At 52.2% G+C, this 21,314-nt stretch overlaps 3 protein-coding genes across 5 annotated transcripts; all 3 read right to left on the minus strand.

Moving 5' to 3' along the window:
• Window positions 1–1,826: 1,826 nt before the first annotated feature.
• LOC149918759 (feather keratin 1-like) lies at window positions 1,827–6,020 on the minus strand. Its single transcript, XM_090138117.1, has one exon. The coding sequence runs from the start codon at window positions 2,121–2,123 to the stop codon at window positions 1,827–1,829; it is 297 nt and encodes a 98-aa protein (XP_089994243.1). The 5' UTR covers window positions 2,124–6,020.
• Window positions 6,021–11,389: 5,369 nt separating this feature from the next.
• Window positions 11,390–17,949, minus strand: LOC116239369 (feather keratin 1-like). Of its 3 annotated transcripts, none has more exons than XM_090138125.1 (2): window positions 17,001–17,949; window positions 11,390–11,470 (listed from the first exon to the last, which is right to left on the minus strand). In XM_090138125.1, exons 1-2 carry the CDS (start codon window positions 17,283–17,285, stop codon window positions 11,390–11,392), a joined length of 366 nt encoding a protein of 121 aa, XP_089994251.1. In that variant the 5' UTR covers window positions 17,286–17,949. The 3 variants fall into 3 exon arrangements, with proteins under 3 accessions (XP_089994251.1, XP_089994249.1, XP_089994250.1); XM_090138123.1 differs by having other exon boundaries at window positions 11,390–11,466; window positions 17,018–17,300; XM_090138124.1 differs by lacking the exon at window positions 17,001–17,949 and having other exon boundaries at window positions 11,390–11,712.
• A 232-nt stretch (window positions 17,950–18,181) lies between these two features.
• Window positions 18,182–20,303, minus strand: LOC149918760 (feather keratin 1-like). Its single transcript, XM_090138128.1, has one exon. The coding sequence runs from the start codon at window positions 20,218–20,220 to the stop codon at window positions 19,924–19,926; it is 297 nt and encodes a 98-aa protein (XP_089994254.1). The 5' UTR covers window positions 20,221–20,303; the 3' UTR covers window positions 18,182–19,923.
• Window positions 20,304–21,314: the final 1,011 nt, after the last annotated feature.

Genomic DNA, 21,314 nt, shown 5'->3' on the forward strand with positions numbered 1-21,314 from the left:
AAGATGGCACTTCTTTCATGAGATGATTGCCCATCTAGTTCAGCAATGGATCCTAGTAGGCCAAATTTCTAAGGACTTCTGCAAAGATTTTCAGAGTTTTTCTCCATATGGTTTTGGGGAAAACGCCTAGCACATTTATGGGCAAAGACAGAAAGCGTTGAGTGAACTGTTGCCTCACAAGTCCAACTGAAAGTCCTTTCTCAAATGTGGTTCTGCTCCAAAGGGATTGGGCATGCAACAGGCTCCCTAAGGGAGTGCAAAAGCACTATGGCTGCCGGATTTCCAGAAACACTGGACAGTGCCTTCTAGATCTATTTTCAAAGAGTGCGTTGTGGAGGCATGAGTTGGAGTCAGTGATCCTTATGGGTCCCTTCCAACATCCTAGGGTATTCTCGGATTGCACTGCATTTGTTCCCTCCCTGAGCTCGTTGCAGCTGGTTAGCCAGCCTTTAGCTCTTGTCTTCCCCACTGGGTGTGCTGCATGGCTGGCTGGATGCCCCTTGATGTTGGAAGGCGGTAGCTGGGAGAAAGGAGGCTGCCTGTTTTGTGTCATTCCTGCTTGGGTCGCACCCTGGAGATTTCCAAGTAGGCAGGGGAGGGCTGTCTGTGGGGGCAGGACTCTGTCCTCTCACGCCTGGTTCATTGCTAGCAAGCTGTGTGATGTCAGGACTCCTGCCATGCTCCCCAAACGGTGGCATTGCGCAGTGCATTGGAATGCCCTTTTCTAGGGGGAAATCACGCACATTCACAGTGCGGAGGTGGGGATGGCACACTGCTAGATGGGGGTTTGCTGGGCTGGTTGGTGAGATGTGGGATGAGCTGTGAGGGTGACAAGAGGCCGAGGGTGAGTGGGTCTGTCAGAAAAGGCAGGCTGGTGAAACACGGTGTTCAGATTGAGTGTCAAGGGTTGAGGTTATTTTCCTGCCCAGCGTTTGTTGTTCCCAAAGAGCATTTGCCTATTTCCAGGGAAAACGGAATGCACCATGACTGTCCTGCGCTGCAGACGTGAGGTGATTATGGTGATATTTGCATACTGAAGGGTAAATTAATGGTTTATACTGTCTCTGGTCATGAGATGGAGTGTTTTCCAGATTGTCACAGAGGTGAAGAGTGCTTGTTTTTGAGGATAACAGGAAGGCTGTGCTGAAATGCACTGGTGCTGTTGGGTTTCACCCTAGAATAGGGAGGGTCTGATGTGGTGGTTTTGCTGATTTTGCAAAGTAGTGGTAATGAGGAGAGGTTTCTGAAAACTGGCGGAGTATAAGCCATGGTGCGCATTTTGCAAGCGGTTCTAAAAAAGCCTGGTGCTTGCTGGTGAGGAAGAGTACTATTTGTCTGTCTTTGGGCTAGTGTAGATGCCACGTGATGTGCTGAAGGCCTTCTGCTAGCCACCAGTGCTCTTGATGGTGACATGGTTGTAAGAGAAGGTCTTGGGGCTGTTTTTGACCTGGCATGATGGTTTCCAGAGCCATACCTTTGTAGTGGGTGAGGTGTTAAGAGTATTGGGCGAAGAAAGGATGAGAGGAATCGGAGGCTGGCATGCATGAGATCTTTATTGAGGAAAACACACTAAAAGGAAGGATTCACTTGGTGACGGCCAAGTGGAAAGGTCGCAATATAAGGTGCAAAGAAAGAAGAAATTTACTGCACTGATATTCCCAGACAGCATGGTCTGACGCTGTTCCCTGCTTGTTTGCTTTGTGCCATGCAAAGAGGAGTCATGGCAAATGAGCTGTTGTACCATCAGTGAGCCAGTGGTGCCTCCTGAGTGCTTGAGGCGCGTTGCAGGGTGCAGGTGGTTGGTGTCGGGGTGTGGGCGCAGGCCCTTAGCAGGGGTAGCGGGCTCTCCCGCCATTGTAGCAGCCCAGGCCTCCGTAGCCGAAGCCGCCGGAGGAGATGGCCACTCCCTGGGCGTTGAGGGCGCTGCCCACGGCAGCTGATGAGGAGGATCCGACGGCGGTGTTCTGGGGGAAGGAGCTGAGGATGGGTCCCGGCAGGGTGACCACGACGGTGGAGGGCTGGATGACGACTTGGGAGTCCTGGCACTGCCTGACACAGGGCTCGTTGCAGCTGTTAGCCAGCGGGGTGGGTCCACAGGGGCGGCAGAGGTCGTAGCAGGACATGGCTGTGGGGTGGATGATCCCTGGAAGAGAGGGTGTTGTGCAAATGGAGGTTGTTGAGGACCCAAGAAGCTGTGCTGGGTGTGGCCCAGCGAGCAAGTTGGTTGGGGATGGGGCTTGGGGTTGTGGGGAGCATGGTTCCTGGGGAGGCAGAAGGGCTGCAGAGTCTTGGGTCCAAGGGGTTGTGGATAGCCAAGCCAGGTGGGGTGGGCAAAGGAGGGCAGCAGCTCACATGCTTACCTAGAGGAGTGCAGAGGAGAAGGTGTCAGGAGAAGTGTGTGAAGGAGCGAGGCTCAGGGCCGGCTTTTATGCTGCTGTATGAGTGCCTGAGGGCTTGGAGAGAGCCTCTGCGCATGGCAGCACTGTGCAGCAAGCTTTTGTCGCTTGCCAAAGCCTGGTCATTGTGCAGCGAGCTGCTGTTGCATGCCAAAACTTGACCGGTGATGTGGTAATGTGGTTTTGTCTTTCCGCAACGCTTCCTTTTCTTTTCCCTGTCTTGTGGTTGTGTTCCTTTAACCCTGATGTCAGTGTTTAAGTGGGAATGGTGTTTGAGTCAAAGCATGCTGAAAGCGTGAGTTGTGTTTATCAGGAATGAGGTCCCCGCGTGGCACTTGTGTGTGGTCATTTGTGGCTGTGTTGCAAAGTGGGTAGCCCATCTTGTGGCGTCCTTGGAAGGCTGCTTCAGGCTTCAAAGCTTTGCCTGTTGCACTTGGTCCTCTGGAATCACATTCCCTCCTTCCTTGCTGTCACGGAGTTAACTAGATCAATCTATGCCCGTGACAGGGATCTATGTCTGTGACAGGGGGCTGTAGGCCCCTGCTCCCCTACCCCCTTGGCCCACAGAATGGGAGGGAAGGAAGGGAGGAAAAAAAACAGCGGCAACAATCTATGGAGGAAAACTTATTTTACTAACTATGATATCGGAATGCAAGATAACACAATATAATACAATCGAATTGAAATTGAGACTAATAAATATGATAGGAGAGAGAGAGTTCCTGAGACCGAGTCGAAGCTGAAAAGCTTGGAACGGCTGGGAAAGCACCCTCCTCCAGCACCCACTGCCAGGCAGTAAGAGACCTCCCCACCCGGAAGGGTCAGGTCCCATGACTTCCGTAATGTATAGGGATAGGTACCTGGAATTGGAGCATTAACACTTGAATTCCAGTACATGATGTTCTGCTGTGGAATACTGAAAACCAAAAAACGTAAAACCATGACACCTGCCTTTGTCCCACCTCACTAAGCAGTCTGCACTCCTCTCTTTCCCTGGGAGTTCAGCATGGGTTGCTGCTGCCCCTGGTGCCTGCAGAGGTGTGCCTGGAGAAAGGAGGCCGCCTGCTGTGTGCCTGGGGCGGGCAGTCCCTGCAGGCAGAGGAGGGCTGTTTGCCAGAGCAGAATGCTGTCCCTGCGGGGCTGTGTCACAGCTGACAAGACTGCTGGTGTTGGGAATTCTGCCATGCCCCCAGAAAGGTCCCAGTGTCTTCTCTGCATGCCACCCTTACCTGCGGTCATCAAGATGAAAGCGTGGGTTTTGGTCTGACAGAGTGCCATCCTTGGACATGCCTGGTGGGATGTGGGAAAGGCACTGAGACTGAAGAGTGGCGGAAGAACTGGGAAATGTGTTGCGCCATAGTGTTTAATTGTTTTTAATTGAGTTGAGTGTCAAGGAGCACTGCCACTTTTGTGCCCAATGGTTGGTGCTCGGAAAAACATTTGGATGTGTCAGAATGGTGCCGAAGGCCTGCATGCTTCCTGGGGCTGCAACAGGTAGGTCCTTGCAGTGATGTCTGATTACCATAGGGTGGATCGAAGGCGAGTCATGCCTCTGCTCAGCCAAGGTGACTTGATGCAGGCTGTCCCACAGGTCTTTGTTCATGGATAAGATGAGTAGGAAGTGCAACTGGGTGTGAGGAATCCTCTAGGACCTAATGAGTTTCTCCCACAAATGCTGAGGGATGCGTCTGCTGTCTTCGTAAGGCTCTTTTCTGTTGACCCTGTGAAAGTTCATGATGGAAGTGCTTTGTGAAGAATATTCGAGAGTCTTCCTATTCCTGCCTTCAAGAAACGAAGAAGGAAGCGGTGAGAAACTTCAGGCTGGTTGACCTGATGTTAGTCTCTGGGGAGGAGGTGAAGGAAATCCTCGCAGGAAGCAGTGGATTTCCAAAGCCACCTCAGTTTCTTCTGTAGTGAAGTGATCTGCCCGGTGGATGATGGGGAGACATGGCAGTTGATTGTCTTGCGTTCAGGAGGCTTCTTCCCATGACACGATCCCAAAGAAACTGTCCAAGTGGACGCTGGGGTGGGCTTGAAAGTGGCTGAATGCAGCAGTGCGGTGAAGTGTTGTGATTGTGTCCAGACTCGGTAGTAAGGCCAGCACTGTTCAGCACCTGCATTAAAAAGCTGGGTGATGGTAGTGATCCCAGTGAGTTTGCAAATGCTAGAAGATGGGAAGGAGCAGCTGATGCCCCCGGTGTATAGTCCACCTTTGTGAAAGATGTGGAGGGGCTGGGTTATATGTATTACCTCAGGGACGCCATGAGGTAGCGGAAGGGGCAAAGTGAAGTGCTGCAGATGGGAAGCAGTAACATGGAGCAAGAAAAATGAGAGGGTGGCAGCCAGCTTTGCTGAGAAGGACCAGGTTTTACTGCTGGCGAGCAAGGGGATGTTGAAGCAGCACTGCAGCCCTGTGACAAAAGAGTTCCCCATTCTCCAGAAGGCCTTTGGGAAGAGCATCGCTAGCACACTGGAGGATGTACTTTTCTTTCTGTTCAGTGCTGGTGGTTCATGCTTAAGTTTCCCAGGAGGAAGACAGACATGGATATGGTGGAGCAGTTCCAGTGCAGGGCTTCCCCAGTGCTGATGGGCCTGGAGCCTCCTTACGATGTGGAGAAGCTGAGAGAACAGGCAGTTTTGAGCTGGGACACAGGGATGTTCTCAGTAGATCTTCTCCTTGCGTATAAATCGCAGATGTTAGGGAAGGATGTAAAGAGAGCCAGCCCTTTTGCATTACTGTCTGCTGCCAGAAGAAAGGAAGGTGGACAGCACTGAATTGGAACCTTCCTTGGAAGAGAAAGGGAGCTTTTTCCAGGGTGAGGGGGGCAAGCGGTGGAACAGGTTACCCCGCAGAGTAATTTGTGTAGTCCCTGTCCTTTGAGGTGCTGAAAGTCTGGCTGTGTTCCCTGTCTGACCGCTGGAGCTGAGTGTACTTGAGCAGGGCAGTAGTAGTGTGTTGTCACTAACAATTCTCTAACGTGTAAAGGATTCTGTGACTGCTTTTTTTTTGTCAGCGTGGGAGTATCCTGCTGGGGTGTGCTGCCATGGAAAGGTAGTTTCAGAAGGCATGGGCAGAAGGGCCTTGGTGTGCCCAAGACTTTGTGTGGTCAAGCATAGATGTTGTTTGATGTGCTGGAAGCCCAGTTGATGCCCCAACAGTTCTTGTTGGTACCACTGTTGGCAGGGGAGGTGATGGGACCCCTTTGGTGCCATCCTAATGGACCCTTGAGCCGTGTCTTTGGAGTGGGAGAAGTGTGAAGTGCTGAAGAAAGGATGAAGCGAATTCAGAGGCTGGCATGCAAGAGAACTTTATTGAGGAAAATACATGAAAGGAAAGGAGCAGCAAGAGAAGAAGCCGTGGCCGTAAGTGCATGTAGCATGACCATCAGCATTCTTGCAGAGAAAGAAAAGGACCTAGAGAAGAACGTTCAAGATATAGAATTTGTCAGAGGCGCAGTTTGCAAGCAGTGTGGTCTGGTCCCCTTCCCTGCTTGCTTCTTTGTTGTAATGAATGCAGAGCCATGGTTGAAGAGCTGCTGATCTATCCCACGTGCAGTCAGTGACACAGTGGTGCCTCCTGAGTGCTCGAGGCGCGTTGCAGGGTGCAGGTGGTTGGTGTCAGGGTGTGGGCGCAGGCCCTTAGCAGGGGTAGCGGGCTCTCCCGCCATTGTAGCAGCCCAGGCCTCCGAAGCCGAAGCCGCCGGAGGAGATGGCCACTCCCTGGGCGCTGAGGGCGCTGCCCACGGCAGCTGATGAGGAGGATCCGACGGCGGTGTTCTGGGGGAAGGAGCTGAGGATGGGTCCCGGCAGGGTGACCAGCACGGCAGGAGGCTGGATGACGACTTGGGAGTCCTGGCACTGCCTGACACAGGGCTCGTTGCAGCTGTTAGCCAGCGGGGTGGGTCCCCCGCTGCAGGGGCGGCAGAGGTCGTAGCAGGACATGGCTGTGGGGTGGAGGGTCTCTGGAAGAGAGGGTATTGTGCAAATGGAGGTTGTTGAGGACACAAGAAGCTGTGCTGGGTGTGGCCCAGGGAGCAAGTTGGTTGGGGTTGAGGCTAGGGTTGGTGGAGAGGATGGTTTCTTGGGAGGCAGAAGAGCTGCAGAGTCTTGGGGCCAAGAGGTTTGGATAGCCAAGCCAGGTGGGGTAGGCAAAGGAGGGCAGCAGATGACATGCTTACCTAGAGGAGTGCAGAGGAGAAGGTGTCAGGAGAAGTGTGTGAGGGAGCGAGGCTCAGGGCTGGCTTTTATGCTGCTGTGTGAGTGCCCGAGGGCTTGGAGAGAGCCTCTGCGCATGGCGGCATTGTGCAGTGAGCAGCTCTTGCGTGTCACAGCCTGGCCAGTCATGAGGTGGGGTGTGTTTGCCTTCCACAGCTCTTCCTTTTCATTACCTTTTGTTGTGGATTTGATCCTTTGACCTTGTCGGCAACTTTTAACGGAAAATGAATATTGTGTTGGATTTATTTGGGAGGTGTGTCTCATGATGGTGGCTGGAAAATGCATCTAAGGCATGGAAGAGTTGTGGTCTCAGGAGTAAGGTCACAGCGTATCATTGATGTTGGGTGGTTTGTGTCTGCGTTGTGTGGTGAGGATCCCATTCTGCAGCATCCTAGGCAGGCTGCTCTGGGCTTCCAATGTGTCTGGCAAGAGAGTCTATTGCCTGTGTTGCATTTACTCCCTGCTCGCTTTCGTCCCATTTCTTTTCCCATGTGCTTTGCCCTTCTCTTTCCCATTGGGTCTGCTTCACTGACACCTTGGTTCCCTTTTTGCTATCAAGGTTTTATTTGGGAAGTGGTTTCCTGCGTGTTTTGTGTAGTTTCAGCTTAGGGCTCTCTGTGGGGATTGTAGCTTCTTTAGGCAGAGGAGGGCTGTTTGTGAGGGCAGGACACTGTCCTCTCAGGCCTGGTTGAGAGGTAGCAAGCCCCGAGGTGAATGGAAGGGTGTTGGTGCGGGAGGCTGAAGCAGACACTAAGGGATCATTGGTGAGTGGAATGTCAGTTGGCTGAGGCCATTTCTCAAAGGCATGGCCTTTGATGGTTTCCATGAGGATTTGGAGATTCCATGGGGAAATTGGAAGCATACATGCTACACGGGGATGCAGCCGTGAGCCGCTCCAGGCCATGTGCTCAAGGCCATGGCTGAAGGTTGCAGGGCATAGAAGCATAGAATCATAGAATCCCAAGATTGAAAAGGACCTACAAGACCATCTAGTCCAACTGTCCTCCCAGCACCATTGCTAGCACGAGCCACTAAACCATTTCTCATGCCCCCATTCAGCTGAGGTGAGTGCTGTGCGGCTTGCTGCTGAGGAGATTAGTGCGTGTTGCTGAAGAAGATGAAGTGAAGTAGGGAGGACATGGCCAAGGCTGTGAGGTCCGCCTGGTTCTACCCATGGATGCTGAGGGAGCCATGAGATGTCCTTGCAAGGGTGACATCATTTGTTTTAGAAAGGTCCCAGTGCCTGGGAGGGGCTTCTGATGTTCCGGACATAGCTCACACCTCTGCTATCTTGAAGGAGATGGAAGAAGGAAGAGTGGCAAAACAGATATCTGTTACAGTGGCCTGTGCTGCTGGGGAAGTGAAGAGGAAATCCCGGAATGTGTTGCTATATGCAAGAGGAAGAAGAACATGATGGGGAGTGCTCAGTGTGGGTAACTGTCACGGGATTAAGTCAGACTGGCTAAGAAGTGTTGGAAATAGGGAGCACGAAAGGGCAAACCACCCTGCGTTTTTCTACATTGAAGTGACTGGCTTTGCACATAGGGGTTGCAGTGACATTTGGTGACTTTGCCTTTACAAAAGGCTTTCATGTTTCCTCCCATGGTGTGCTCATAGGCATCCTCTCAGTGATCTGTGCAGGTAAATGGATGCTGAGGTGGTCTATAAAGTGGCTGAACGCAGGGATCTGGTGTTCTGAGGTGAGTACAACAGAGTCCTGATGTGGTGAGTTCATAGTTGTTTCGGGCAAGAGTGGGAAGTGAGGCCAATGGTGTTCAGTATCATCATTAAAAGCCTGGGTGACGGGACTGGAGCTGACTGTGGACAGCCTTCTATTCCTGCCTGGACTCAAGCAGAGCAATAGTACCATTTCCCATTCTTTGTACAGGTGTAGATAATATGTGATGAGAAGAATGCCGTCTGCAAGCCACCGATGCTCTTCTAAGAGACATGGAAACGAGAGGAGGTCCTGGGGCCGTTTTGTACCCAATACGTTCATTTCTAGAGACATATCGTTGCAGTGAGTGATGTGGGAAGAGCATTAAGCAAAGGAATGAAGAGAAGGGATGTGATGCCGGCATGCATGAGATTTTTATTGAGCAAAACACACTAAAAGGAAGGATCCACTTGGTGATCACCAGTGGAAAGAGGACAATTTAAGAAGCAAAGACAGAAGGAAGTTTCTGCACTCATGTTCTCAGACAGCATGATGTCTGACGCTGTTCCCTGCTTGCTTGTTTTGTGCCATGAAAAGAGGAGTCATGGCAGGTGAGCTGTTGTACCATCAGTGACACAGTGGTGCCTCTGACAGATTGTGCTGGATACCATCTCCAGACAACTGGAAGAAAAGGAGGTTATCAGGAGTAGTCAGCACGGGTTCACCAGGGGGAGGTCGTGCTTGACCAACCTGGTAGCCTTCTATGATGTTGTCACTGGCTGGGTGGATGGGGGAGAGCAGTGGATGTAGTCTTCCTTGATTTCAGCAAGGCATTTGACACTGTCTCCCACGACATCCTTATAACGAAGCTGAGGAAGTGCGGGATAGATGAGTGGACAGTGAGGTGGGTTGAGAACTGGCTGACTGGCAGAGCACAGAGGGTTGTCATTGGGGGTGCAGAGTCTGGTTGGAGACCTGTAACCAGCAGTGTTCCCCAGGGGTCGGTGCTGGGTCCGGTCCTGTTCAACATCTTCATCAATGACCTTGATGAGGGGATAGTGGCCACCCTCAGCAAGTTTGCTGATGATACGAAGTTGGGAGGATTGGCTGACATGCCCGAAGGTTGTGCTGCCATTCAGCGAGACCTGGACAGGCTGGAGAGCTGGGCAGTAAGAAACCAGATGAGGTTTAACAAAAGCAAGTGTAGAGTCTTGCACCTAGGGAGGAATAATTGCATGCACCGGTACAGGTTGGGGGATGACCTGCTGGAGAGGAGCTCTGCGGAGAGGGACCTGGGTGTCCTGGTGGACAACAGGTTGGCCATGAGCCAGCAGTGTGCACTTGTGTCCAAAAAGGCCAATGGCATTCTGGGGTGCATTAAAAAGAGCGTGGCCAGCAGGTCGAGGGAGGTGATCCTCCCCCTCTACTCTGCCCTGGTAAGGCCTCATCTGGAGTACTGTGTCCAGTTCTGGGCTCCTGGGTACAAAAAAGACAGGGATCTCTTGGAAAGAGTCCAGTGGAGAGCCACAAAGATGGTGAAGGGCCTGGAGCATCTCCCCTATGAAGAAAGGCTAAGTGATCTGGGTCTGTTTAGCCTTGAGAAGAGAAGACTGAGAGGGGACCTGATCCAGGTCTATAAATATCTAAGGTGTGGGGGGCAAAGTGGCGAGGCCAGACTGTTTTCAGCAGTGTGCGGAGACAGGACAAGGGGAAATGGCCAGAAGCTGGAGCATAGGAAGTTCCGCACCAATGTGCGCAAGAACTTCTTTAGGTGAGGTGACGGAGCACTGGAACAGGCTGCCCAGGGAGGTTGTGGAGTCTCCTTCTCTGGAGATATTCAAGACCCGCCTGGACGCCTACCTGTGTGACCTGGTGTAGGGATCCTGCTTTGGCAGGGGGGTTGGACTCGATGATCTCTGGAGGTCCCTTCCAAACCCTACGATTCTGTGATTCTGTGATTCCTGCCATGCTCCCCAAACGCATTGCATTGCAATTGCGCAGTGCATTGGAATGCCCTTTTCTAGGGGGAAATCACGCACATTCACAGTGCGGAAGTGGGGATGGCACACTGCTAGATGGGGGTTTGCTGGGCTGGTTGGTGAGATGTGGGATGAGCTGTGAGGGTGACAAGAGGCCGAGGGTGAGTGGGTCTGTCAGAAAAGGCAGGCTGGTGAAACACGGTGTTCAGATTGAGTGTCAAGGGTTGAGGTTATTTTCCTGCCCAGCGTTTGTTGTTCCCAAAGAGCATTTGCCTATTTCCAGGGAAAACGGAATGCACCGTGACTGTCCTGGGCTGCAGACGTGAGGTGATTATGGTGATATTTGCATACTGAAGGGTAAATTAATGGCTTGTACTGTCTCTGGTCATGAGATGGAGTGTTTTCCAGATTGTCACAGAGGTGAAGAGTGCTTGTTTTTGAGGATAACAGGAAGGCTGTGCTGAAATCCACTGGTGCTGTTGGGTTTCACCCTAGAATAGGGAGGGTCTGATGTGGTGGTTTTGCTGATTTTGCAAGGTTGTGGTAATGAGGAGAGGTTTCTGAAAACTGGCAGAGTATAAGCCATGGTGCGCATTTTGCAAGCGGTTCTAAAAAAGCCTGGTGCTTGCTGGTGAGGAAGAGTACTATTTGTCTGTCTTTGGGCTAGTGTAGATACCACGTGATGTGCTGAAGGCCTTCTGCTAGCCACCAGTGCTCTTGATGGTGACATGGTTGTAAGAGAAGGTCTTGGGGCCGTTTTTGACGTGGCATGATGGTTTCCAGAGCCATACCTTTGTAGTGGGTGCGGTGTTAAGAGTATTGGGCGAAGAAAGGATGAGAGGAATCGGAGGCTGGCATGCATGAGATCTTTATTGAGGAAAACACACTAAAAAGAAGGATTCACTTGGTGATGGCCAAGTGGAAAGGTCGCAATATAAGGTGCAAAGAAAGAAGAAATTTACTGCATTGATATTCCCAGACACCATGGTCTGACGCTGTTCCCTGCTTGTTTGCTTTGTGCCATGAAAAGAGGAGTCATGGCAATTAGCTGTTGTACCATCAGTGAGCCAGTGGTGCCTCCTGAGTGCGTGAGGCTCCTTGCAGGGTGCAGGTGGTTGGTGTCGGGGTGTGGGCGCAGGCCCTTAGCAGGGGTAGCGGGCTCTCCCGCCATTGTAGCAGCCCAGGCCTCCGAAGCCGAAGCCGCCGGAGGAGATGGCCACTCCCTGGGCGCTGAGGGCGCTGCCCACGGCAGCTGATGAGGAGGATCCGACGGCGGTGTTCTGGGGGAAGGAGCTGAGGATGGGTCCCGGCAGGGTGACCAGCACGGCGGGAGGCTGGATGACGACTTGGGAGTCCTGGCACTGCCTGACACAGGGCTCGTTGCAGCTGTTAGCCAGCGGGGTGGGTCCCCCGCTGCAGGGGCGGCAGAGGTCGTAGCAGGACATGGCTGTGGGGTGGATGGTCCCTGGAAGAGAGGGTGTTGTGCAAATGGAGGTTGTTGAGGACCCAAGAAGCTGTGCTCGGTGTGGCCCAGGGAGCAAGTTGGTTGGGGTTGGGGCTTGGGGTGGTGGAGAGGATGGTTTCTGGGGAGGCAGAAGAGCTGCAGAGTCTTGGGGCCAAGGGGTTTGGATAGCCAAGCCAGGTGGGGTGGGCAAAGGAGGGCAGCAGATGACATGCTTACCTAGAGGAGTGCAGAGGAGGAGGTGTCAGGAGAAGTGTGTGAGGGAGCGAGGCTCAGGGCCGGCTTTTATGCTGCTGTGTGAGTGCCCGAGGGCTTGGAGAGAGCCTCTGCGCATGGCGGCATTGTGCAGTGAGCAGCTCTTGCGTGCCACAGCCTGGCCAGTCATGAGGTGGGGTGTGTTTGCCTTCCACAGCTCTCCCTTTTCATTACCTTTTGTTGTGGATTTGATCCTTTGACCTTGTCGGCAATTTTTAAGGGAAAATGAATATTGTGTTGGATTTATTTGGGAGGTGTGTCTCATGATGGTGGTTGGAAGATGCATCTCAGGTGTGGAAGAGTTGTGGTCTCAGGAGTAAGGTCACAGCGTAGCATTGATGTTGGGTGGTTTGTGTCTGCGTTGTGTGGTGAGGATCCCATTCTGCAGCATCCTAGGCAGGCTGCTCTGGGCTTCCAGTGTGTCTGGCAGGAGACTCTATTGCTTGTGTTGCATTTACTCCCTGCTTGCTTTCGTCCCATTTCTTTTCCCATGTGCTTTGCCCTTCTCTTTCCCATTGGGTCTGCTTCACTGACACCTTGGTTCCCTTTTTGCTATCAAGGTTTTATTTGGGAAGTGGTTTCCTGCGTGTTTTGTGTAGTTTCAGCTTAGGGCTCTCTGTGGGGATTGTAGCTTCTTTAGGCAGAGGAGGGCTGTTTGTGAGGGCAGGACACTGTCCTCTCAGGCCTGGTTGAGAGGTAGCAAGCCCCGAGGTGAATGGAAGGGTGTTGGTGCGGGAGGCTGAAGCAGACACTAAGGGATCATTGGTGAGTGGAATGTCAGTTGGCTGAGGCCATTTCTCAAAGGCATGGCCTTTGATGGTTTCCATGAGGATTTGGAGATTCCATGGGGAAATTGGAAGCATACATGCTACACAGGGATGCAGCCGTGAGCCGCTCCAGGCCATGTGGTCAAGGCCATGGCTGAAGGTTGCAGGGCATAGAAGCATAGAATCATAGAATCCCAAGATTGAAAAGGACCTACAAGACCATCTAGTCCAACTGTCCTCCCAGCACCATTGCTAGCACGAGCCACTAAACCATTTCTCATGCCCCCATTCAGCTGAGGTGAGTGCTGTGCGGCGTGCAGCTGAGGAGATTAGTGTGTGTTGCTGAAGAAGATGAAGTGAAGTAGGGAGGACGTGGCCAAGGCTGTGAGGTCCGCCTGGTTCTACCCATGGATGCTGAGGGAGGCATGAGATGTCCTTGCAAGGGTGACATCATTTGTTTTAGAAATGTCCCAGTGCCTGGGAGGGGCTTCTGATGTTCCGGACATAGCTCACACCTCTGCTATCTTGAAGGAGATGGAAGAAGGAAGAGTGGCAAAACAGATATCTGTTACAGTGGCCTGTGCTGCTGGGGAAGTGAAGAGGAAATCCCGGAATGTGTTGCTATATGCAAGAGGAAGAAGAACATGATGGGGAGTGCTCAGTGTGGGTAACTGTCACGGGATTAAGTCAGACTGGCTAAGAAGTGTTGGAAATAGGGAGCACGAAAGGGCAAACCACCCTGCGTTTTTCTACATTGAAGTGACTGGCTTTGCACATAGGGGGGTGCAGTGACATTTGGTGACTTTGCCTTTACAAAAGGCTTTCATGTTTCCTCCCATGGTGTGCTCATAGGCAACCTCTCAGTGATCTGTGCAGGTAAATGGATGCTGAGGTGGTCTATAAAGTGGCTGAACGCAGGGATCTGGTGTTCTGAGGTGAGTACAACAGAGTCCTGATGTGGTGAGTTCATAGTTGTTTTGGGCAAGAGTGGGAAGTGAGGCCAATGGTGTTCAGTATCATCATTAAAAGCCTGGGTGACGGGACTGGAGCTGACTGTGGACAGCCTTCTATTCCTGCCTGGACTCAAGCAGAGCAATAGTACCATTTACCATTCTTTGTACAGGTGTAGATAATATGTGATGAGAAGAATGCCGTCTGCAAGCCACAGATGCTCCTGTAAGAGACATGGAAACGAGAGGAGGTCCTGGGGTCTTTTTGTACCCAATATGTTCATTTCTAGAGACATATTGTTGCAGTGAGTGATGTGGGAAGAGCATTAAGCAAAGGCATGAAGAGAAGGGATGTGATGCCGGCATGCATGAGATTTTTATTGAGCAAAACACACTAAAAGGAAGGATCCACTTGGTGATCACCAGTGGAAAGAGGACAATTTAAGGTGCAAAGACAGAAGGAAGTTTCTGCACTCATGTTCTCAGACAGCATGATGTCTGACGCTGTTCCCTGCTTGCTTTTTTTATGCCATGAAAAGAGGAGTCATGGCAAATGAGCTGTTGTACCATCAGTGACACAGTGGTGCCTCCTGAGTGCGTGAGGCTCGTTGCAGGGTGCAGGTGGTTGGTGTCAGGGTTGGAGAGAGCCTCTGCGCATGGCAGCACTGTGCAGCAAGCTTTTGTCGCTTGCCAAAGCCTGGTCATTGTGCAGCGAGCTGCTGTTGCATGCCAAAACTTGACCGGTGATGTGGTAATGTGGTTTTGTCTTTCCGCAACGCTTCCTTTTCTTTTCCCTGTCTTGTGGTTGTGTTCCTTTAACCCTGATGTCAGTGTTTAAGTGGGAATGGTGTTTGAGTCAAAGCATGCTGAAAGCGTGAGTTGTGTTTATCAGGAATGAGGTCCCCGCGTGGCACTTGTGTGTGGTCATTTGTGGCTGTGTTGCAAAGTGGGTAGCCCATCTTGTGGCGTCCTTGGAAGGCTGCTTCAGGCTTCAAAGCTTTGCCTGTTGCACTTGGTCCTCTGGAATCACATTCCCTCCTTCCTTGCTGTCACGGAGTTAACTAGATCAATCTATGCCCGTGACAGGGATCTATGTCTGTGACAGGGGGCTGTAGGCCCCTGCTCCCCCACCCCCTTGGCCCACAGAATGGGAGGGAAGGAAGGGAGGAAAAAAAACAGCGGCAACAATCTATGGAGGAAAACTTATTTTACTAACTATGATATCGGAATGCAAGATAACACAATATAATACAATTGAATTGAAATTGAGACTAATAAATAAGATCGGAGAGAGAGAGTTCCTGAGACCGAGTCGAAGCTGAAAAGCTTGGAACGGCTGGGAAAGCACCCTCCAGCACCCACTGCCAGGCAGTAAGAGACCTCCCCACCCGGAAGGGTCAGGTCCCATGACTTCCGTAATGTATAGGGATAGGTACCTGGAATTGGAGCATTAACACTTGAATTCCAGTACATGATGTTCTGCTGTGGAATACTGAAAACCAAAAAACGTAAAACCATGACACCTGCCTTTGTCCCACCTCACTAAGCAGTCTGCAGCTCCTCTCTTTCCCTGGGAGTTCAGCATGGGTTGCTGCTGCCCCTGGTGTCTGCAGAGGTGCGCCTGGAGAAAGGAGGCCGCCTGCTGTGTGCCTGGGGCAGGCAGTCCCTGCAGGCAGAGGAGGGCTGTTTGCCAGAGCAGAATGCTGTCCCTGCGGGGCTGTGTCGCAGCTGACAAGACTGCTGGTGTTGGGAATTCTGCCATGCCCCCAGAAAGGTCCCAGTGTCTTCTCTGCATGCCACCCTTACCTGCGGTCATCAAGATGAAAGCGTGGGTTTTGGTCTGACAGAGTGCCATCCTTGGACATGCCTGGTGGGATGTGGGAAAGGCACTGAGACTGAAGAGTGGTGGAAGGTACTTTAAGAACTGGGAAATGTGTTGCGCCATAGCGTTTAATTGTTTTTAATTGAGTTGAGTGTCAAGGAGCACTGCCACTTTTGTGCCCAATGGTTGGTGCTCGGAAAAACATTTGGATGTGTCAGAATGGTGCCGAAGGCCTGCATGCTTCCTGGGGCTGCAACAGGTAGGTCCTTGCAGTGATGTCTGATTACCATAGGGTGGATCGAAGGCGAGTCATGCCTCTGCTCAGCCAAGGTGACTTGATGCAGGCTGTCCCACAGGTCTTTGTTCATGGATAAGATGAGTAGGAAGTGCAACTGGGTGTGAGGAATCCTCTAGGACCTAATGAGTTTCTCCCACAAATGCTGAGGGATGCGTCTGCTGTCTTTGTAAGGCTCTTTTCTGTTGACCCTGTGAAAGTTCATGATGGAAGTGCTTTGTGAAGAATATTCGAGAGTCTTCCTATTCCTGCCTTCAAGAAACGAAGAAGGAAGCGGTGAGAAACTTCAGGCTGGTTGACCTGATGTTAGTCTCTGGGGAGGAGGTGAAGGAAATCCTCGCAGGAAGCAGTGGATTTCCAAAGCCACCTCAGTTTCTTCTGTAGTGAAGTGATCTGCCCGGTGGATGATGGGGAGACATGGCAGTTCATTGTCTTGCCTTCAGGAGGCTTCTTCCCATGACACGATCCCAAAGAAACTGTCCAAGTGGACGCTGGGGTGGGCTTGAAAGTGGATGAATGCAGCAGTGCGGTGATTCTGTGATTGCTTTTTTTTTGTCAGCGTGGGAGTATCCTGCTGGGGTGTGCTGCCATGGAAAGGTAGTTTCAGAAGGCATGAGCAGAAGGGCCTTGGTGTGCCCAAGACTTTGTGTGGTCAAGCATAGATGTTGTTTGATGTGCTGGAAGCCCAGTTGATGCCCCAACAGTTCTTGTTGGTACCACTGTTGGCAGGGGAGGTGATGGGACCCCTTTGGTGCCATCCTAATGGAACCTTGAGCCGTGTCCTTGGAGTGGGTAAAGTGTGAAGTGCTGAAGAAAGGATGAAGCGAATTCAGAGGCTGGCATGCAAGAGAACTTTATTGAGGAAAATACATGAAAGGAAAGGAGCAGCAAGAGAAGAAGCCGTGGCCATAAGTGCATGTAGCATGACCATCAGCATTCTTGCAGAGAAAGAAAAGGACCTAGAGAAGAACGTTCAAGATATAGAATTTGTCAGAGGCGCAGTTTGCAAGCAGTGTGGTCTGGTCCCCTTCCCTGCTTGCTTCTTTGTTGTAATGAATGCAGAGCCATGGTTGAAGAGCTGCTGATCTATCCCACGTGCAGTCAGTGACACAGTGGTGCCTCCTGAGTGCGTGAGGCGCATTGCAGGGTGCAGGTGGTTGGTGTCAGGGTGTGGGCGCAGGCCCTTAGCAGGGGTAGCGGGCTCTCCCGCCATTGTAGCAGCCCAGGCCTCCGAAGCCGAAGCCGCCGGAGGAGATGGCCACTCCCTGGGCATCGAGGGCGCTGCCCACGGCAGCTGATGAGGAGGATCCGACGGCGGTGTTCTGGGGGAAGGAGCTGAGGATGGGTCCCGGCAGGGTGACCAGCACGGCAGGAGGCTGGATGACGACTTGGGAGTCCTGGCACTGCCTGACACAGGGCTCATTGCAGCTGTTAGCCAGCGGGGTGGGTCCCCCGCTGCAGGGGCGGCAGAGGTCGTAGCAGGACATGGCTGTGGGGTGGAGGGTCCCTGGAAGAGAGGGTGTTGTGCAAATGGAGGTTGTTGAGGACCCAAGAAGCCGTGCTGGGTGTGGCCCAGGGAGCAAGTTGGTTGGGGTTGGGGCTTGGGGTGGTGGAGAGCATGGTTTCTGGGGAGGCAGAAGAGCTGCAGAGTCTTGGGGCCAAGAGGTTTGGATAGCCAAGCCAGGTGGGGTGGGCAAAGGAGGGCAGCAGATGACATGCTTACCTAGAGGAGTGCAGAGGAGAAGGTGTCAGGAGAAGTGTGTGAGGGAGCGAGGCTCAGGGCCGGCTTTTATGCTGCTGTGTGAGTGCCCGAGGGCTTGGAGAGAGCCTCTGCGCATGGCGGCATTGTGCAGTGAGCAGCTCTTGCGTGCCACAGCCTGGCCAGTCATGAGGTGGGGTGTGTTTGCCTTCCACAGCTCTCCCTTTTCATTACCTTTTGTTGTGGATTTGATCCTTTGACCTTGTCGGCAATTTTTAAGAGAAAATGAATATTGTGTTGTATTTATTTGGGAGGTGTGTCTCATGATGGTGGTTGGAAGATGCATCTAAGGCGTGGAAGAGTTGTGGTCTCAGGAGTAAGGTCACGGCGTATCATTGATGTTGGGTGGTTTGTGTCTGCGTTGTGTGGTGAGGATCCCATTCTGCAGCATCCTAGGCAGGCTGCTCTGAGCTTCCAATGTGTCTGGCAGGTGACTCTATTGCCTGTGTTGCATTTACTCCCTGCTCGCTTTCGTCCCATTTCTTTTCCCACGTGCTTTGCCCTTCTCTTTCCCATTGGGTCTGCTTCACTGACACCTTGGTTCCCTTTTTGCTATCAAGGTTTTATTTGGGAAGTGGTTTCCTGCGTGTTTTGTGTAGTTTCAGCTTAGGGCTCTCTGGGGATTGTAGCTTCTTTAGGCAGAGGAGGGCTGTTTGTGAGGGCAGGACACTGTCCTCTCAGGCCTGGTTGAGAGGTAGCAAGCCCCGAGGTGAATGGAAGGGTGTTGGTGCGGGAGGCTGAAGCAGACACTAAGGGATCATTGGTGAGTGGAATGTCAGTTGGCTGAGGCCATTTCTCAAAGGCATGGCCTTTGATGGTTTCCATGAGGATTTGGAGATTCCATGGGGAAATTGGAAGCATACATGCTACACAGGGATGCAGCCGTGAGCCGCTCCAGGCCATGTGGTCAAGGCCATGGCTGAAGGTTGCAGGGCATAGAAGCATAGAATCATAGAATCCCAAGATTGAAAAGGACCTACAAGACCATCTAGTCCAACTGTCCTCCCAGCACCATTGCTACCACGAGCCACTAAACCATTTCTAATGCCCCCATTCAGCTGAGGTGAGTGCTGTGTGGCTTGCTGCTGTGGAGATTAGTGTGTGTTGCTGAAGAAGATGAAGTGAAGTAGGGTGGACGTAGCCAAGGCTGTGAGGTCCGCCTGGTTCTACCCATGGATGCTGAGGGAGGCATGAGATGTCCTTGCAAGGGTGACATCATTTGTTTTAGAAAGGTCCCAGTGCCTGGGAGGGGCTTCTGATGTTCCGGACATAGCTCACACCTCTGCTATCTTGAAGGAGATGGAAGAAGGAAGAGTGGCAAAACAGATATCTGTTACAGTGGCCTGTGCTGCTGGGGAAGTGAAGAGGAAATCCCGGAATGTGTTGCTATATGCAAGAGGAAGAAGAACATGATGGGGAGTGCTCAGTGTGGGTAACTGTCACGGGATTAAGTCAGACTGGCTAAGAAGTGTTGGAAACAGGGAGCACGAAAGGGCAAACCACTCTGCGTTTTTCTACATTGAAGTGACTGGCTTTGCACATAGGGTTTGCGGTGGCATTTGGTGACTTTGCCTTTATAAAAGGCTTTCATGTTTCCTCCCATGGTGTGCTCATAGGCATCCTCTCAGTGATCTGTGCAGGTAAATGGATGCTGAGGTGGTCTATAAAGTGGCTGAACGCAGGGATCTGGTGTTCTGAGGTGAGTACAACAGAGTCCTGATGTGGTGAGTTCATAGTTGTTTTGGGCAAGAGCGGGAAGTGAGGCCAATGGTGTTCAGTATCATCATTAAAAGCCTGGGTGACGGGACTGGAGCTGACTGTGGACAGCCTTCTATTCCTGCCTGGACTCAAGCAGAGCAGTATTACCATTTACCATTCTTTGTACAGGTGTAGATAATATGTGATGAGAAGAATGCCGTCTGCAAGCCACCGATGCTCTTGTAAGAGACATGGAAACGAGAGGAGGTCCAGGGGCCGTTTTGTACCCAACACGTTCATTTCCAGAGACATATTGTTGCAGTGAGTGATGTGGGAAGAGCATTAAGCAAAGGAATGAAGAGAAGGGATGTGATGCCGGCATGCATGAGATCTTTATTGAGCAAAACACACTAAAAGGAAGGATCCACTTGGTGATCACCAGGTGGAAAGAGGACAATTTAAGAAGCAAAGACAGAAGGAAGTTTCTGCACTCATGTTCTCAGACAGCATGATGTCTGACGCTGTTCCCTGCTTGCTTTTTTTGTGCCATGAAAAGAGGAGTCATGGCAAATGAGCTGCTGTACCATCAGTGACACAGTGGTGCCTCCTGAGTGCGTGAGGCTCCTTGCAGGGTGCAGGTGGTTGGTGTCGGGGTGTGGGCGCAGGCCTTAGCAGGGGTAGCGGGCTCTCCAGCCATTGTAGCAGCCCAGGCCTCCGAAGCCGAAGCCGCCGGAGGAGATGGCCACTCCCTGGGCATTGAGGGCACTGCCCACGGCAGCTGATGAGGAGGATCCGACGGCGGTGTTCTGGGGGAAGGAGCTGAGGATGGGTCCCGGCAGGGTGACCACGACGGTGGAGGGCTGGATGACGACTTGGGAGTCCTGGCACTGCCTGACACAGGGCTCGTTGCAGCTGTTAGCCAGCGGGGTGGGTCCACAGGGGCGGCAGAGGTCGTAGCAGGACATGGCTGTGGAGTGGAGGGTCCCTGGAAGAGAGGGTATTGTGCAAATGGAGGTTGTTGAGGACACAAGAAGCTGTGCTGGGTGTGGCCCAGGGAGCAAGTTGGTTGGGGTTGGGGCTTGGGGTTGTGGGGAGCATGGTTCCTGGGGAGGCAGAAGAGCTGCAGAGTCTTGGGTCCAGGGGGTTGTGGATAGCCAAGCCAGGTGGGGTGGGCAAAGGAGGGCAGCAGATGACATGCTTACCTAGAGGAGTGCAGAGGAGAAGGTGTCAGGAGAAGTGTGTGAGGGAGCGAGGCTCAGGGCCGGCTTTTATGCTGCGGTGTGAGTGCCCGAGGGCTTGGAGAGAGCCTCTGCGCATGCTAGTATTATGCAGAACGCATGCCAAACCCTGTGAAGTCATGAGGTGGTGTGCTCTTGTCTCCCCACAACACTTCCACTCCATTTCCTGGTGTTGTGGATTTGATCCTTTGACCCTGTCAGCACTTCTGAGTGTGACTGGAGTGATGAGGAAGGCGCATCTCACGGAAGATGTTGGAAGGCTTGTCCTCAGCTTTGGAGGAGTGATGTGGTGTCCTTAGTGATGCCATCCTGTGCTACTCATGCAGTCGTGTTTGTGACCACTTGGTGAGGTGCAGGCCCCATTCTTGGCATCCTTCGAGGGCTGTTCTGTGATTCCCAGGTGCGTTTGGCTTGAGACGCTGCTAGTTGCACTGCACTGCACTCCCTGCGTGCCCTAGAATTAATCTGCTTTCCATGAGCTTAGTCGTTGTCTTCTGCATTGGGTGTGTTGTGTCAAGATGTTGGTTCCCCTTTTGCTTTGAAAACTGTTTTGGAGAAAGGAGACAGGCTGTTTTTTGCCGTTTCAGCATTGGGCCGTCCGTAGTGGTTTTAGTATATTTAGACAGAGGAGGTCAACTTGTGGAGTTAAGATTTTGTGGTCTTTTTTGGTGTTTGTGTTAATGGGTGATGCGGCCACGAGCCACTTCATGACATTTCTGGAGAAGATGGGGCAAAGTAGGAAGTGGGTCTGTTCAATTGGATGTGCCAAGGTGTGTGAGGCCTGCTGAGTTTCACCCAGGAATGCTGAGGGAGCTGTGCTG

The sequence above is a fragment of the Phasianus colchicus genome, chromosome 3 (genome assembly GCF_987193195.1).
Source record: "Phasianus colchicus chromosome 3, bPhaCol1.hap1.1, whole genome shotgun sequence".
In the NCBI taxonomy this organism is placed as follows: domain Eukaryota; kingdom Metazoa; phylum Chordata; class Aves; order Galliformes; family Phasianidae; genus Phasianus; species Phasianus colchicus.

Excerpts from the sequence above, each read along its gene's own strand:
- LOC149918759 (XM_090138117.1), bottom strand. The coding sequence starts at position 2,123 with ATGTCCTGCTACGACCTCTGCCGCCCCTGTGGACCCACCCCGCTGGCT.
- LOC116239369 (XM_090138125.1), bottom strand. The coding sequence starts at position 17,285 with ATGTCCTGCTACGACCTCTGCCGCCCCTGCAGCGGGGGACCCACCCCG. Across the intron at positions 11,471-17,000 it reads GCTGCTACAATGGCGGGAGA|GGAGTGGCCATCTCCTCCGG; the intron begins GCCCGCTACCCC and ends CTCAGCGCCCAG.
- LOC149918760 (XM_090138128.1), bottom strand. The coding sequence starts at position 20,220 with ATGTCCTGCTACGACCTCTGCCGCCCCTGTGGACCCACCCCGCTGGCT.